This window comes from Arachis duranensis, chromosome 6 (genome assembly GCF_000817695.3).
Source record: "Arachis duranensis cultivar V14167 chromosome 6, aradu.V14167.gnm2.J7QH, whole genome shotgun sequence".
Taxonomy (NCBI): Eukaryota; Viridiplantae; Streptophyta; class Magnoliopsida; order Fabales; family Fabaceae; genus Arachis; species Arachis duranensis.
Genome location: NC_029777.3, coordinates 71,591,887 through 71,607,974, shown reverse-complemented (window position 1 = coordinate 71,607,974; position 16,088 = coordinate 71,591,887). Strand labels below are relative to the sequence as shown.

The 16,088-nt window shown below is 38.6% G+C and overlaps 1 protein-coding gene across 1 annotated transcript in view; it reads right to left on the bottom strand.

Moving 5' to 3' along the window:
- The window catches only part of LOC107494036 (uncharacterized), a 30,871-nt gene extending 16,338 nt beyond the window's left edge, over positions 1-14,533 (bottom strand). Inside the window, exon 1 of the mRNA XM_016115068.1 lies at positions 14,363-14,533. Coding sequence (XP_015970554.1) covers positions 14,363-14,533 — 171 coding nt within the window. The remainder of the gene's footprint in view (positions 1-14,362) is intronic.
- Positions 14,534-16,088: the final 1,555 nt, after the last annotated feature.

Here is a 16,088-nt window from a genome sequence, read left to right as displayed (position 1 = left end):
TGATGCCAAGTTAGCTGGAGAAAAACGATTGCTCCAGTTAAATGAGCTAGAAGAATTTAGACTCAATGCTTTCGAGAATGCAAAAATTTACAAAGAGAAAGCGAAAAGATGGCATGATAAGAAATTGTCATCCAAAGTCTTTGAGCTGGGGCAGAAAGTTCTGCTATTTAGTTCTAGGCTCAAATTATTCCCCGGGAAATTAAAATCCCGGTGGAGAGGTCCATATGTGATTAAAAGTGTATCACCATATGGATACGTAGAGCTTCAGGATAATGAATCTAACAAAAAGTTCATTGTTAATGGACAGAGAGTTAAACATTATCTTGAAAGCAATTTTGAGCAAGAATGCTCAAAACTGAGACTTGATTAAAAGCTCAGTAATAGTCCAGCTAATGACATTAAAGAAGCGCTTGCTGGGAGGCAACCCAGCCATTCACAAAATTTAATTTTATTTGTTTTTACTAATTAATTGATTTTTATAGATATATGTCAGAGTATCTTCAAAAGGTAAAATAGCAATTGATTGAATTCACAGAGTTGCAGGGAAATTTGGAAGCTCACTGGCATGAAAAAGCCAGTAAGAAACGTTTTGGGCGTTGAACGCCCAAAAGAAGCACCCACTGGGCGTTCAACGCCAGTAAGGGTAGCCATCTGGGCGTTAAACGCCAGAAAGGAGCATCTTCTCGGCGTTGAACGCCAGAAAGAAGCATCTTCTGGGCGTTTAACGCCAGATTGATAGCATCCTGGGCGTTCAGAAAAACGCCCAGTGACAAAGGACTTCCTGGTGTTCAACGTCAGAAAGAAGCAACAGCTGGGCGTTGAACGCCCAGGAGAAGCAACAATTGGGCGTTAAACGCCCAAAACATGCAGCAGTTGGGCGTTTAACGCCAGGATGGTGGGGAGGAGGTAAAATTCGTTTTTCTTTAAAAATTTTCTAATTTTTATGTTTCAATTCATGATTTCTTGCATAAACATGTTTCCAAATATCATCCTTCAATTCCAAAAATTTTAATCCTAATTTCTAAAATTCCTAATTTCTGAAATCCCTTTTTCAAAGATTTTACATGCATCTTCATCCATAAAGACAGATGATTTCCAATCCAATCCAACTCTTTTTTTTAAGTTTTTCAAAATTTAATTATCTTTTAAAATCTTTTTCAAATTAAAAAATTTCAGATTTATTTCAGATCTTTTTAAATTATATCCTTTTCTTATCATATTTATCTTTTATAAATCATATCTCTTATCTTATATCTTTTTTTTATTTTCGAATACCCACCCCCTCCCTTTATATTCACTTTCGGCGCCCCTCTCCTCCTCCACCATTCCACACTTGCTCTCCTCTTATCCCTCTTCTCTCTCTTCTTTTGCTTGAGGAAAAGCAAACCTCTAAGTTTGGTGTGCTTATCCGTGATCACTCACTTTGATCATGGCCCCTAAAGGAACACAACCCAACCCAAGAGGCAAGAAAGAGAATACTCCAAAGCCACTTTGGAATCAAGGGAAGTTCTTAACTAAAGAACATTCAGACCATTACTACAAAATAATGAGTCTAAGATCAGTGATCCCGGAAGTCAAGTTCGATATGAAAGAAGATGAATATCCGGAGATCCAAGAACAAATTCGAAACAGGAACTGGGAAATCCTAGCTAATCCTGAAACGAAAGTGGGAAGGAACATGGTTCAGGAGTTCTATGCTAATCTATGGCAGACAGACAGGCAAAGAATAATTGGAGCTGCCCTCTATGACCATCGAACCTTAGTCAGAGGAAAGATTGTTCATACCCATCCTGACAAAATCAGGGAGATCTTTAAGCTTCCTCAACTGACAGATGACCCAGACTCTTTTAATAGGAGAATGATGAGGGTAAATAAAGGCTTGGACTAGATTCTAGAGGATATATGCATCCCTGAAGCCAGGTGGACCACCAGCACGACTGGCATCCCAAATCAACTCAAAAGAGAAGATCTCAAACCAGTAGCCAGAGGCTGGCTGGATTTCATTGGGCGTTCTATATTGTCCACCAGCAACCATTCTGAAGTTACTATTAAAAGAACAGTGATGATTCACTGCATCATGTTGGGAAAAGAAGTAGAAGTCCATCAACTGATCTTGTGTGAACTATACAAAATAGCAAACAGGAATTCCAAGGATGCCAGATTGGCCTATCCAAGCTTAATTTCTATGCTCTGCAAAGATGCCGGAGTGAAGATGGGAATAACAGAGTATATCTCAGTTGAGAGGCCAATCACTAGAATATCAATGGACAGATAACAGCTGCAGGATGATCCAATCAAGAGGAGAGCACAGGAAGTCCTCCCAGAACTCCCTCAATTCGAATATTGGGAACATCTTGAGGCATCTATTTCCAAATTGCAAGAAGCTATGAACCAAATAAAGGAAGAACAGAACAATCAAAGTAGCATGCTTTGCAAACTGCTTAAGGAACAGGAAGAGCAAGGGCGTGATTTAAGGGAGCTGAAGCGCCAGAAATTAATCCTTGAAGGACCAAGCACCCCACAAATCAGAGGAACATCTACTTCTCATAACACAGGTTGTTGAGTTCTAAATTTAGCTTTAACTCTGTGATAATGTTATTATAGAAATTTAGCTTAGGAGATATATAGTAGTAGTAGTAGTAGTAATTAGTATATCTATTCTGGTTTTATTCCCAATTAAGTTATAATTTATTTTTCTAATCATCATCAGACATCAATAAAATAGTAGATAATTAGAATAAAGAAGTAATTTATTTTTCGAGTTCTTAATAATAAAAATTATAATTAACTATATGTGGTGGCAATACTTTTTGTTCTCTGAATGAATGCTTGAACAGTGCATAATTTTTATCTTGAATTTTATAAATATTGGCACCTGAAAGAATGAGGAACACGAAAAATACTATTGATGATCTGAAAAATCATGAATTTGATTCTTGAAGCAAGAAAATGCAGTGAAAAAAAAATTATTACAAGGAATCATTGGATTAAGAAAAGGATCCAAGGCTTTGAGCATCAGTGGATAGGAGGGCCCATGGAAGTAGTTCCAGGCCTAAGCGGCTAAATCAAGTTGTCCCTAACCATGTGCTTGTGGCATGCAGGTCCAAATGAAAAGTTTGAGACTGAGTGGTTAAAGTCGTGATCCAAAGCAAAAGAGTGTGCTTAAGAGCTCTGGACACCTCTAACTGGGGAATCTAGCAAAGCTGAGTCACAATCTGAAAAGGTTCACCCAGTCATGTGTCTGTGGCATTTATGTATCCGGTGGTAATATTGGAAAACAAAGTGCTTAGGGCCACGGCCAAGACTCATAAAGTAACTGTGTTCAAGAATCAACATACTCCACTAGGAGAATCAATAATACTATCTGAATTATGAGTTCCTATGGATGCCAATCATTCTGAATTTCAAAGGATAAAGGGAGATGCCAAAACTATTCAGAAACAAAAAGCTACAAGCCCTGCTCATCTAATAAGAATCTGAGCTCCATTTAAAACTCTTAGATATTATTACTTCTTAATTTCTTTTCATCCTATTTTATTTATCTAGTTGCTTGAGGACAAGCAACAGTTTAAGTTTGGTGTTGTGATGAGCGGATATTTTATACGCTTTTTGGGGGTAATTTCATGTAGATTTTAGTATGTTTTAATTGATTTTTAGTAGAATATAATTAGTTTTTAGGCAAAAATCATATTTCTGGACTTTACTAGTTTGTGTGTTTTTCTGTGATTTCAGGTATTTTCTAGCTGAAATTGAGGGAGCTGAGCAAAAATCTGAGTTAGGCTGAAAAAGGACTGCTGATGCTGTTGGATCCTGATCTCCCTGCACTCGAAATGGATTTTCTGGAGCTACAAGAGTCCAATTGGCACTTTCTCAACGGCGTTGGAAATTATACATCCAGGGCTTTCCAGCAATATATAATAGTCCATACTTTACGCGAAGATAGATGACGTAAACTGGCGTTCAACGCCAGTATCATGCTGCTGTCTGGCGTCCAGCGCCAAAAACAGGTTACAAGTTGGAGTTCAACGCCAGAAACAGGTTACAACCTGGCGTTGAACGCCCAAACAGCCCCAGGCACGTGAGAAGCTTAAGTCTCAGCCCCAGCACACACCAAGTGGGCCCCAGAAGTGGATTTCTGCATCAATTATCTTAGTTTTCTCATATTCTGTAAACCTAGGGTACTAGTTTTCTATTTACACAACTTTTAGAGATTTATCTTGTAACTCATGACATTTTCAGATCTGAATTACATACTTTTTGACGGCATGAGTCTCTAAACTCCATTGTTGGGGGTGAGGAGCTCTGCAGCGTCTTAATGAATTAATGCAATTGTTTCTATTTCACTCAAACGTGTGTGTGTTCCTATCTAAGATGTTCATTCGCGCTTAATTGTGAAGGAGGTGATGATCCGTGACACTCATCACCTCCCTCAATCCATGAACGTGTACCTGACAAATACTTCCGTTCTACATCAGATTGAATGAGCGTCTCTTAGCTTCCTTAATCAGAATCTTCGTGGTATAAGCTAGAACTGATGGCGGCCACTCTTGAGGATCCGGAAAGTCTAAACCTTGTCTGTGGTATTCCGAGTAGGATTCAAGGATTGGATGGCTGTGACGAGCTTCAAGCTCGCGATTGCTAGGCGGATGACAAACGCAAAAGGATCAATGGATTCTATTCCAACATGATCGAGAACCAACAGCTGATTAGCCGTGCTGTGACAGAGCATCAGGACCGTTTTCACTGAGAGGATGGGAAGTAGCCACTGACAATGGTGACACCCTACATACAGCTTGCCATGGATGGAACTTTACAAACAATTGAGTTGAATATTACATTGCAGGAATTCGGAGGACAAAGCATCTCCAAGACTAATAAAATAAACATAGCTTGCTTTAAACCAATAATCTCCATGGGATCGACTCTTACTCACGTAAGGTATTACTTGGACGACCCAGTGCACTTGCTGGTTAGTGGTACGAGATCATAAGAAATTTTGATTTTGATATTGGGATTAAGATTTCGTGCACCAGCTACATCCCATCCTCTCAGTGAAAAAGGTCCAAATGCTCTATCACGGCACGGCTAATCATCTGTCGGTTCTCGATCATGTCGAGGTAGAATCCCTTGATTCTTTTGCATTTGTCATCACGCCCAACAATCGCGAGTTTGAAGCTCGTCACAGTCATTCAATCCCCGAATCCTACTCGGAATACCACAGACAAGGTTTAGACTTTCTGGATTCTCATGAATGCCGCCATCAATTCTAGCTTATACCACGAAGACTCTGATCTCACAGAATGCAAGGCTCGGTTGTCAGGCGAGGGCAACCATGCGTCGTGCATTAGGAATCCAAGAGATACACACTCTAGCTTTCGCTTGTAGAACGGAAGTGGTTGTCAGGCACACATTCATAGGGACGGATGATGATGAGTATCATGGATCATCACATCCATCAGGTTGAAGTACGAGTAGTATCTTAGAACAGAAATAAGATTGAATTTGAATAAAAGATATTAGTAATTGCATTAAAACTCGAGGTACAGCAGAGCTCCACACCCTTAATCTATGGTGTGTAGAAACTCCACCATTGAAAATACATAAGTGATGAAGGTTCAGGCATGGACGATTGGCCAACCCCCAAAACGTGATCACAGGATCGAAAATACAATTCAGGATCCCAGATCGGTCAAAAGACACTGAATACAATTGTAAAATGTTCTATTTATACTAAACTAGCTACTAGGGTTTATAGAAGTAAGTAATTGATGCAGAAATCCACTTCCAGGGCCCACTTGGTGTGTGCTTGGGATGAGCTTGAGCTTTACACGTGTAGAGGCTTCTTTTGGAGTTGAACGCCAAGTTCTAACGTGTTTTTGGCATTCAACTCTGGTTCGTGACGTGTTTCTGGCGTTTGACTCCAGAATGCAACATGGAACTGGCGTTGAGCGCCAGTTTATGTCGTCTAATCTCGAATAAAGTATGTACTATTACATATTGCTGGAAAGCTCTGGATGTCTGCTTTCCAACGCCATTGAGAGCGTACCATTTAGAGTTCTGTAGCTCCAGAAAATCCATTTTGAGTGCAGGGAGGTCAAAATCCAACAGCATCAGCAGTCCTTTGTCAGCCTTTTATCAGAGTTTTGCTCAGGTCCCTCAATTTCAGTCAGAAAGTACCTGGAATCACAGAAAAACACACAAACTCATAGTAAAGTCCATAAATGTGAATTTAGCATAAAAACTAATGAAAACATCCCTAAAAGTAGCTTGATCCTACTAAAAACTACCTAAAAACAATGCCAAAAAGCGTATAAATTATCCGCTCATCACAACACCAAACTTAAATTATTGCTTGTCCCCAAGCAACTGAAAATCAATTAGGATAAAAAGAAGAGAATATAATATAAATCCCAAAATATCAATGAATATTAATTCTAATTAGATGAGCGGGACTTGTAGCTTTTTGCTTCTGAACAGTTTTGGCATCTCACTTTCTCCTTTGAAGTTCAAAATGATTGGCATCTATAGGAACTTAGAATTTCAGATAGTGTTATTGATTCTCCTAGTTAAGTTTGTTGATTCTTGAACACAGCTACTTTTATGAGTCTTGGCCATGGCCCTAAGCACTTTATTTTCCAGTATTACCACCGGATACATAAATGCCACAGACACATAGCTGGGTGAACCTTTTCAGATTGTGACTCATCTTTGCTAAAGTCCCCAGTTAGAGGTGTCCAGAGTTCTTAAGCACACTCTTTTTGCTTTGGATCATGACTTTAACCACTCAGTCTCTAGCTTTTCACTTGGACCTGCATGCCACAAGCACATGGTTAGGGACAACTTGATTTAGCCACTTAGGCCTGGATTTTATTTCCTTGGGCCCTCCTATCCATTGTTGCTCAAAGCCTTGGATTGTTTTTACCCTTGGCTTTTGGTTTTAAGGGCTATTGGCTTTTTCTGCTTGCTTTTTTTTTCTTTCTAATTTTTTTTCGCCATATTATTATTTTTTTTCCGCAAGCTTTTACTTTTTCACTGCTTTTTCTTGCTTCAAGAATCAATTTTCATGATTTTTCAGATTGTCAATAACATTTTCTTTGTTCATCATTCTTTCAAGAGCCAACAATTTTAACATTCATAAACAACAAGATCAAAATTATGCACTGTTCAAGCATTCATTCAGAAAACAAAAAGTATTGTCACCACATCAATATAATTAAGCTAAATTCAAGGATAATTTCGAAATTCATGTACTTCTTGTTCTTTTGAATTAGAAACATTTTTCATTTAAAAGAGGTGAAGAATTTATGGAATTATTCATAGCCTTAAGACATAGTTACTGAATACTAATGATCATGAAGTAGAGACACAAAACATAAACACACATATAGCATAAAAATCAAAAAACAGAGAAATAAGAACAAGGAATGAGTCCACCTTAGTGATGGTGGCGTCTTCTTCTTGAAGGACTAATGATGTCCTTGAGCTCTTCTATGTCTCTTCCTTGCCTCTGTTGCTTGATCCCTAGTGATTTTGGTGCTCCTATCCTTAGTTGCTCCCAATAATTGTGTGGAGGAAAATGTATCCCCTGAGGTATCTCAGGGATTTCTTGATTTGTAGTCAAATGCTCTACTACTGAGCTGTTGATCCTTGAGATGAATCTCTCCATCTCTCATGACTCAGAGGTGGAAGCTTTTGTCTTCCCTTTTCTCTCTTCTTTTTTTTGAGGTTTCTCTGGCCTTAGGTGCCATCAATGGTTATGGAAAAACAAAAAAGCTATGCTTTTGCCACACCAGACTTAGAATGTTGCTCGCCCTCGAGCAAAAGAAGAAAGAAGAGAAGAAGAAGAAGAAGAGGATATGGAGGAGAGGGAGAGAGGTCTGTATTCGGCCATGTAGGGTGGGTTTGGGTGGGAAAGAGATGATGGATGTGAGTGGTGAAGAGATAATGGGGAAGAGAGTTATTGGATTGTGTGAAAAAGAGAGAGAAGGTGAGTTGAGGTAGGAAGGGATCCTGTGGGGTCCACAGAAATCTTGAGGTGTCAAGGATTATCATCCCTACACCAATGAGGCGTGTAAAACACCCTCTGCATACAATCCTGGCGTTTAACGCTAGATTGATGCTTGTTTCTGGCGTTAAACGCTAGTTCCATGCTTGTTTTGGGCGTTCAACGCTAGTCTGCAGCATGTTTCTAGCGTTGAACGCCTCCTCAGTGTGCAATCCTGACATTTAAACGTCAAATTGCTGCATGTTTCTGGCGTTCAACGCCATATCCATGCTCTGTTCTGGCTTTGAACGCCAGCTAGATGCTCCTTACTAGCGTTTAAACGCCAGTAAGACCTTCCTCCAGGGTGTGCTTTTTTCTTCTGCTATTTTTGATTTTATTTTTAATTTTAGTATTTATTTTGTGACTCCACATAATCATGATCCTAATAAAACATAAAAGAAAAATAAAAATAAAAATAGAATTAGATAAATAAAAATTGGGTTGCCTCCCAATAAGCACTTCTTTAATGTCAATAGTTTGACAGTGGGCTCTCATGGAGCCTCACAGGTGATCAGGTCAATATTGTAGACTTCCAACACCAAACTTAGAGTTTGAATGTGGGGATTCAACACCAAACTTAGAGTTTGGCTGTGGCCTCCCAATACCAAACTTAGAGTTTGATTGTGGGGGCTTTGTTTGACTTTGTACTGAGAGAAGCTTTTCATGCTTCCTATCTATTGTTAAAGAAGAACACCCTTGGGTCTTAAACACAAGGTAGTCCCCATTCAATTGAAGGACTAATTCTCCTCTGTTAACATCTATCACAGCTCCTACTATGGCTAGGAAAGGTCTTCCAAGGATGATGCATTCATCCTCCTCCTTCCTAGTGTCTAAGATTATGAAATCAGCAGGGATGTAAAGGCCTTCAACCTTTACCAACACGTCCTCTACCAATCCATATGCCTGTCTTACTGACTTATCTGCCATTTTTAATGAGAATATGGCAGGCTATACCTCAATGATCCCCAGCTTCTCCATTACAGAGAGTTGCATAAGATTTATGCTTGACCCCGGGTCACACAGAGCCTTTTCAAAGGTCATGGTGCCTATGGTACATGGTATTAAGAATTTACCAGGATCTTGTTTCTTTTGAGGTAAAGTTTGCTGAACCCATGTATCTAGTTCACCAATGAGCAAGGGAGGTTCACCTTCCCAAGTCTCATTACCAAACAACTTGGCATTCGGCTTCATGATAGCTCCTAGATATTTAGCAACTTGCTCTCCAGCTACATCTTCATCTTCTTCAGAGGAAGAATAGTTTTCAGAGTTTATGAATGGCAGAAGGAGGTTTAATGGGATCTCTATGGTCTCTATATGACCTTCAGATCCCTTTGGGTCCTCAATAGGGAGCTCTTTCTTGCTTGAGAGACGTCCCATGAGGTCTTCCTCATTGGGATTCATGTCCTTTCCTTCCTCTCTAGGTTCGGCTATGTTGATTATGTCAATGGCCTTGCACTCTCTTTTTGGATTCTCTTCAGTATTGCTTGGGAGAGTACTAGGAGGAGTTTCAGTTGCTGAGAAGATGATGGAAAAGGTTTTCTATTGCTAAACCTGTTTCTTCCACCATTATTAAAGCATTGTTGAGGCTTTTGTTGATCCTTCCATGAGAAATTTGGATGATTTCTCCATGATGAATTATAGGTGTTTTCATAAGGTTCACCCATATAATTTACCTCTGCTATTGCAGGGTTCTCAGGATCATAAGCTTCTTCTTCATAAGATGCCTCTTTAGTACTGTTGGATGCATTTTGCCATCCATTCAGACTTTGAGAAATCATGTTGACTTGCTCAGTCAACATTTTGTTCTAAGCCAATATGGCATTTAGAGCATCAATTTCAAGAACTACCTTCCTTTGAGGCGTCCCATTATTCACGGAATTCCTCTCAGAAGTGTACATGAACTGCTTATTTGCAACCATGTCAATAAGTTCTTGAGCCTCTGCAGGTGTCTTCTTTAGGTGAATGGATCCACCTGCAGAATGGTTCAGTGACATCTTAAAGAACTCAGATAGACCATAATAGAATATATCTATCATGGTCCATTCTGAAAACATGTTAGAAAGACATCTTTTGGTCATCTGCTTGTATCTTTCCCAAGCTTCATAGAGGGATTCAACATCGTTTGAAGGTCTGAACATCCAGTCTAAGCTTGCTCAGCTTTTGAGGAGGAAAGAACTTAGCCAAGAAGGCTGTGACTAGCTTATCCCAGGAGTCCAGGCTCTTTTTAGGTTGAGAGTCCAACCATGCTCTAGCTTTGTCTCTTACAGTAAAAGGAAAAAATATGAGCCTGTAGACTTCAGGATCTACTCCATTAGTCTTAACAGTCTCACAGATCTACAAGAACTCAGTCAAGAACTGGTAGGGATCTTCTGATGAAAGTCCATGAAACTTGCAGTTCTGTTGCATTAGAGCAACTAATTGAGGTTTCAGCTCAAAATTGTTTGCTCCAATGGCAGGAATTGAGATGCTTCTTCCATCAAACTTGGACGTAGGTGCAGTATAATGACCAAGCATCCTTCTTGCATTATTGTTGTTGGGTTCGGCTGCCATCTCCTTTTCTTGTTCAAAAAATTCAGCAAGGTTGTCTCTGGATTGTTGTAATTTAGCTTCTCTTAATTTCCTCTTCAGAGTCCTTTCAAGTTCTGGATCAGCTTCAACAAGAATGCCTTTTTTCTTGTTCCTGCTCATGTGAAGGAGAAGAGAACAGAAAAAGAAGAGGAATCCTCTATGTCACAGTAAAGAGGTTCCTTTATTGTTAGTAGAAGAAGAAAGGGAATAAAGAAAGGAGAATCCAAACACAAGGGTGAGGATAGGGGCAGTGATTTGAGATGAAGAGAAGTATTAGTAAATGAATGAATAAATAGAATAAGATTAGAGAGAAGTTTTTGAAAACAATTTTGAAAAGGAGTTAATGATTTTCAAAAATTAAGATAAAAAATAAAATTAAAATAAAAATTTAAAATAATTAATTAATTAAAAAGAATTTTTGAAAAAGAGGGAGGTATTTTTGAAAATTGGAGAGAGAAAAGTTGTTAGGTGGTTTTAAAAAAGATAACAAACAAACAAAAGTTAATTGGTTAGTTTGAAAAAGATTTGAAAATCAAATTTGAAAAGATAAGAAGATAAGAAGATATTTTGAAATCAAATTTTTGAAAAAGATAAAATTTTAAAAAAGATCTGATAAAAAGATATGATTAAAAAGATATGGTTGGAAAAGATTTAATTTTTAAAATTAAAATTAATTACTTGACCAACAAGAAACTAAAAGATATAATTCTAGAATTTAAAGATTGAACCTTTCTTAACAAGAAAGTAACAAACTTCAAATTTTTGAATCATTCATATTAATTGTTAGCATAATTTTCAAAAATAAAGATAAAATTAAGAAAAATATTTTTTGAAAAATATTTTAAAGAATTTTTGAAAATCATTAAGAAAAATGAAAAAGATTTGATTTTTGAAAAAGTTTTGAAAAAGATAAGATTTTTAAAATTTGAAAATTTGATTTGACTTACAAGAAACAACTAATTTTAAAAATTTTTGACTAAGTCAACTCAAATTTTCAAAATTTTGAGAGAAAAAGGAAAAGATATTTTTTTTATTTTTGAATTTTTAATTATGAGAGAGAAAAATATAAAAAATGACTCACAACATGAAAATTATGAATCAAAACACATGATGCATGCAAGAACACTATGAATGTCAAGATGAACATCAAGAACACTTTGAAGATCATGATGAACATCAAGAACATATTTTTGAAAATTTTTGATGCAAAGAAAACATGCAAGACACCAAACTTAGAAATCTTTCATGTTTAGATATTATGAATGCAAAAATGCACATGAAAAACAACAAAAGATACAAAACAAGAAAACATCAAGATCAAACAAGAAGACTTACCAAGAACAACTTGAAGATCATGAAGAATACTATGAATGCATGAATTTTCAAAAAATGCATAAATTTTTAGAAAAATGCAATTGACACCAAACTTAAAGGTTGACTCAAGACTCAAACAAGAAACACAAAATATTTTTGATTTTTTTGATTTTATTATTTTTTCGTATTTTATTTTATATTTTTTGAAAAACATATAAGGAAAAAGGAAGTAATGAATTCAAAGTCCTCAATCAAAATCCCAAGAATCATACCAGTTTAGTCTAAAGCTTGATGGCCAGCCAAGCTTCAACATACCATTTTGAAACTCTAGAATTCATTCTTAAAAACTCTAAAGGATTTTTCGAAAATAGAGGGAGAAAATTTTTTTGAAAGATTTTTGAAAATTTTTTTTTGAAAATGAATGAATAGAAAATTACCTAATCTGAGCAACAAGATGAACCGTCAGTTGTTCAAACTCGAACAATTCCCGGCAACGGCGCCAAAAACTTGGTGGACGAAATTGTGATTCATACTTAAATTGTTGTTTGAAATTGATTCCCCAGTAATGGCCTCAAAAACTTGGTGCTCAATACCATGGTCTAAACATAATTTCACAACTTCGCTCAACTAACCAGCAAGTGTACTGGGTCGTCCAAGTAATAAACCTTACGTGAGTAAGGGTCGATCCCACAAAGATTGTTGGTATGAAGCAAGCTATGATCATCTTGTAAATCTCAGTCAGGAGGATAATAAATGGTTATGGAGTTTTCGAATAATAATAATAAATAAACTGAAAATAAGGATAGAAATACTTATATAGATCATCGATGGGAATTTCAGATAGGCGTATGAAGATGCTGTGCACCTTCTGAATCTCTGCTTTCCTACTGCCTTCATCCAATCCTTCTTACTCCTTTCCATGGCAAGCTGTATGTAGGGCATCCCCGTTGTCAATGGCTACATCCCATCCTCTCAGTGAAAAAGGTCCAAATGCTCTGTCACGGCACGGCTAATCATCTGTCGATTCTCGATCATGTCGGAGTAGAATCCCTTGATTCTTTTGTGTTTGTCATCACGCCCAACAATCGCGAGTTTGAAGCTCGTCACAGTCATTTAATCCCGGAATCATACTCGGAATACCACAGACAAGGTTTAGTCTTTCTGGATTCTCATGAATGCCGCCATCAATTCTAGCTTATACCACGAAGACTCTGATCTCACGGAATGGAAGGCTCGGTTGTCAGGCAAGGGCAACCATGCGTCGTGCATCAAGAATCCAAGAGATACACACTCTAGCTTTCGCTTATAGAACGGAAGTGGTTGTCAGGCACGCGTTCATGGGGACAGATGATGATGAGTGTCACGGATCATCACATCTATCAGGTTGAAGTACGAGTAGTATCTTAGAATAGAAATAAGATTGAATTTGAATAAAAGATAGTAGTAATTGCATTAAAACTCGAGGTACAGCAGAGCTTCACACCCTTAATCTATGATGTGTAGAAACTCCACCGTTGAAAATACATAAGTTATGAAGGTTCAGGCATGGCCGAATGGCCAGCCCCCAAAACGTGATCACAGGATCGAAAATATAGTTCAGGATCCAGGATCAGTCAAAAGACACTGAATACAATTGTAAAATGTTCTATTTATACTAAACTAGCTACTAGGGTTTATAGAAGTAAGTAATTGATGCAGAAATCCACTTCCAGGGCCCACTTGGTGTGTGCTTGGGCTGAGCTTGAGCTTTACACGTGTAGAGGCTTCTTTTGGAGTTGAATGCCAAGTTGTAACATATTTTTGGCGTTCAACTTTGGTTCGTGACGTGTTTCTGGCGTTTGACTCCAGAATGCAACATGGAACTGGCGTTGAGCGCCAGTTCATGTCATCTAATCTCGAATAAAGTTTGAACTATTATATATTGTTGGAAAGCTCTGGATGTCTTCTTTCCAACGCCGTTGAGAGCGCGTCATTTGGAGTTCTGTAGCTCCAGAAAATGCATTTGGAGTGTAGGGAGGTCAGAATCCAACAGCATCAGCGGTCCTTTGTCAGCCTTTTATCAGAGTTTTGCTCAGGTCCCTCAATTTCAGCCAGAAAGTACCTGAAATCACAGAAAAACACACAAAGTCATAGTAAAGTCAAGAAATGTGAATTTATCATAAAAACTAATGAAAACATCCCTAAAAGTAGCTAGATCCTACTAAAAACTACCTAAAAATAATGTCAAAAAGCGTATAAATTATCCGCTCATCACTGCCCAACATGAAACTTAGAATTGATGTTTGTGGGCTTAGTGAAGCTCTACACTGAAAGAGATGGCTAGAACACTAAGTGTTACACAATTATCTCTCTTTTCTCAGATAGAGAATTGGGGTGAGGCATCTTGAATAAGATGTGATTCTGCTCAAGTTGTAGAATCAGTTCTCCCTTAGCTACATAAATGATAGCATTGGCAGTAGCTAGGAAAAGTCTTCCAAGGATGACAGAGTCATCTTCTTCTTCCCCAGTGTCCAAGACTATGAAGTTTGCAGGGATGTAGTGGTCTTCAACCTTCACAAAGATATCCTCTACCCAGCCATATGGCTTCTTCATTGACTTGTCTACCATCTCTAATGAGATGTTTGCAGCTTATACCTCAAAGATTCCCAGTTTCTCCATTTCAAAGAGTGGCATGAGGTTTATGCTTGATCCTAGGTCACACAAAGCCTTCTCAAAGGTCATGGTGCCTATGGTACAAAGAATCAGGAATCATCCAAGATCTGGTGTAGCCTCTGCTAAACCAAAGCATTTAGTTCTTTGGTAAGCAGTGGAAGTTCTTCCTCCAGAGGCTTTGTACCAAATAACTTTGCAGTCAGCTTCATGAGAGCTCCTAGGTACCGAGCAACTTGCTCTTCTCTAGTGTCTTCATCCTCATCAGAAGATGAGTTTTCATCAGAACTCATGCATTATAGAAGTGCATGCAAAGGAACTTCTATAGTCTCTACATGAGCCTTGGCTTCCTTTAGTTCTTGGATAGGGATTTCTTGAGTAGGTATTGAGCACTCAGAGGGGGTACCATCACTGGCGTTCAACGCCAGCTCTGGTGACTATTTAGGCATTGAACGCCCATGATACATACCCTTACTGGCGTTAAATGCTAGTTCCCTTACCAATTTGGGCGTTGAATGCCCAGCAGGGATGTCCTTGCTGGCGTTCAACACCAGTTTCCTTGTCTGTTTATGCGTTGAACGCCCAGTGAGGGCTTTTTCACTGGCATTCAGCGCCAAAGTTCCTGCTTGTTTGGGTGTTGAACGCCCAGCCAGTGTTCCCTGGCTGACGTTCAATGCCAGCTCTGCTGCCAGGATGGGTGTTGAACGTCCAGTAAGGGCTTCTTCATTGGCATTCAGCGGCAGGCTATCAGCTAGTTTGGGCATTGAATGCCCAGCGAGATCTTCCTCCCTAGCGTTCAATGCCTTCCTGATCTCTCTAGACTCGGCCTCAGCTTCAATGTTGATGGCCTTGCACTCTTCTCTTGGATTCACCTCAGTATTACTAGGAAGAGTGTCAGGAGGAGTCTCAGGGATCCTCTTGCTCTGGTGACCAACTTGTACCTCCAGATTTTTTATAGAGGACCTTTTTCCAGTTATGAAACTTTGAGTGGTCTTAGAAGGGTTGGAAACTATAGCAACTAAGTCAGAAAGGCTCTGCTTAGGGGTTTCCATGTTCCTTTGAGAAGATGGGAATGGTGGTATGTTGTTGAACCTATTCTGGGTTCTTCCACCATGATTACTACTAAAGCCTTGTTGAGGCTTCTGTTGATCCTTCCATGAAAAGTTAGGATGGTTCCTCCATGAGGGGTTATAGGTGTTTCCATAGGGTTCTCCCATGTAATTCACCTCCTCGATGGTGGGTTGATCAGGATCATAAGCTTCTACTTTAGAAGAAGCTTCTTGAGTGCTGCCATATGCAACTTGCATTCCAGTCAAATACTGAGAGATCATATTGACCTGCTGGGTCAAGATCTTGTTCTGAGCCAATATGGCATTCAAAGTGTCAAGTTCAAGAACTCCTTTCTTCTAAAGTACCCGTTACTTATAGGGTTTCTTTCAAAAGTGTACATGAACTGGTTGTTTGCAACCATGTCAATGAGTTCTCTTGTCTCTTCAGGTGTTTTCTTCAAGTG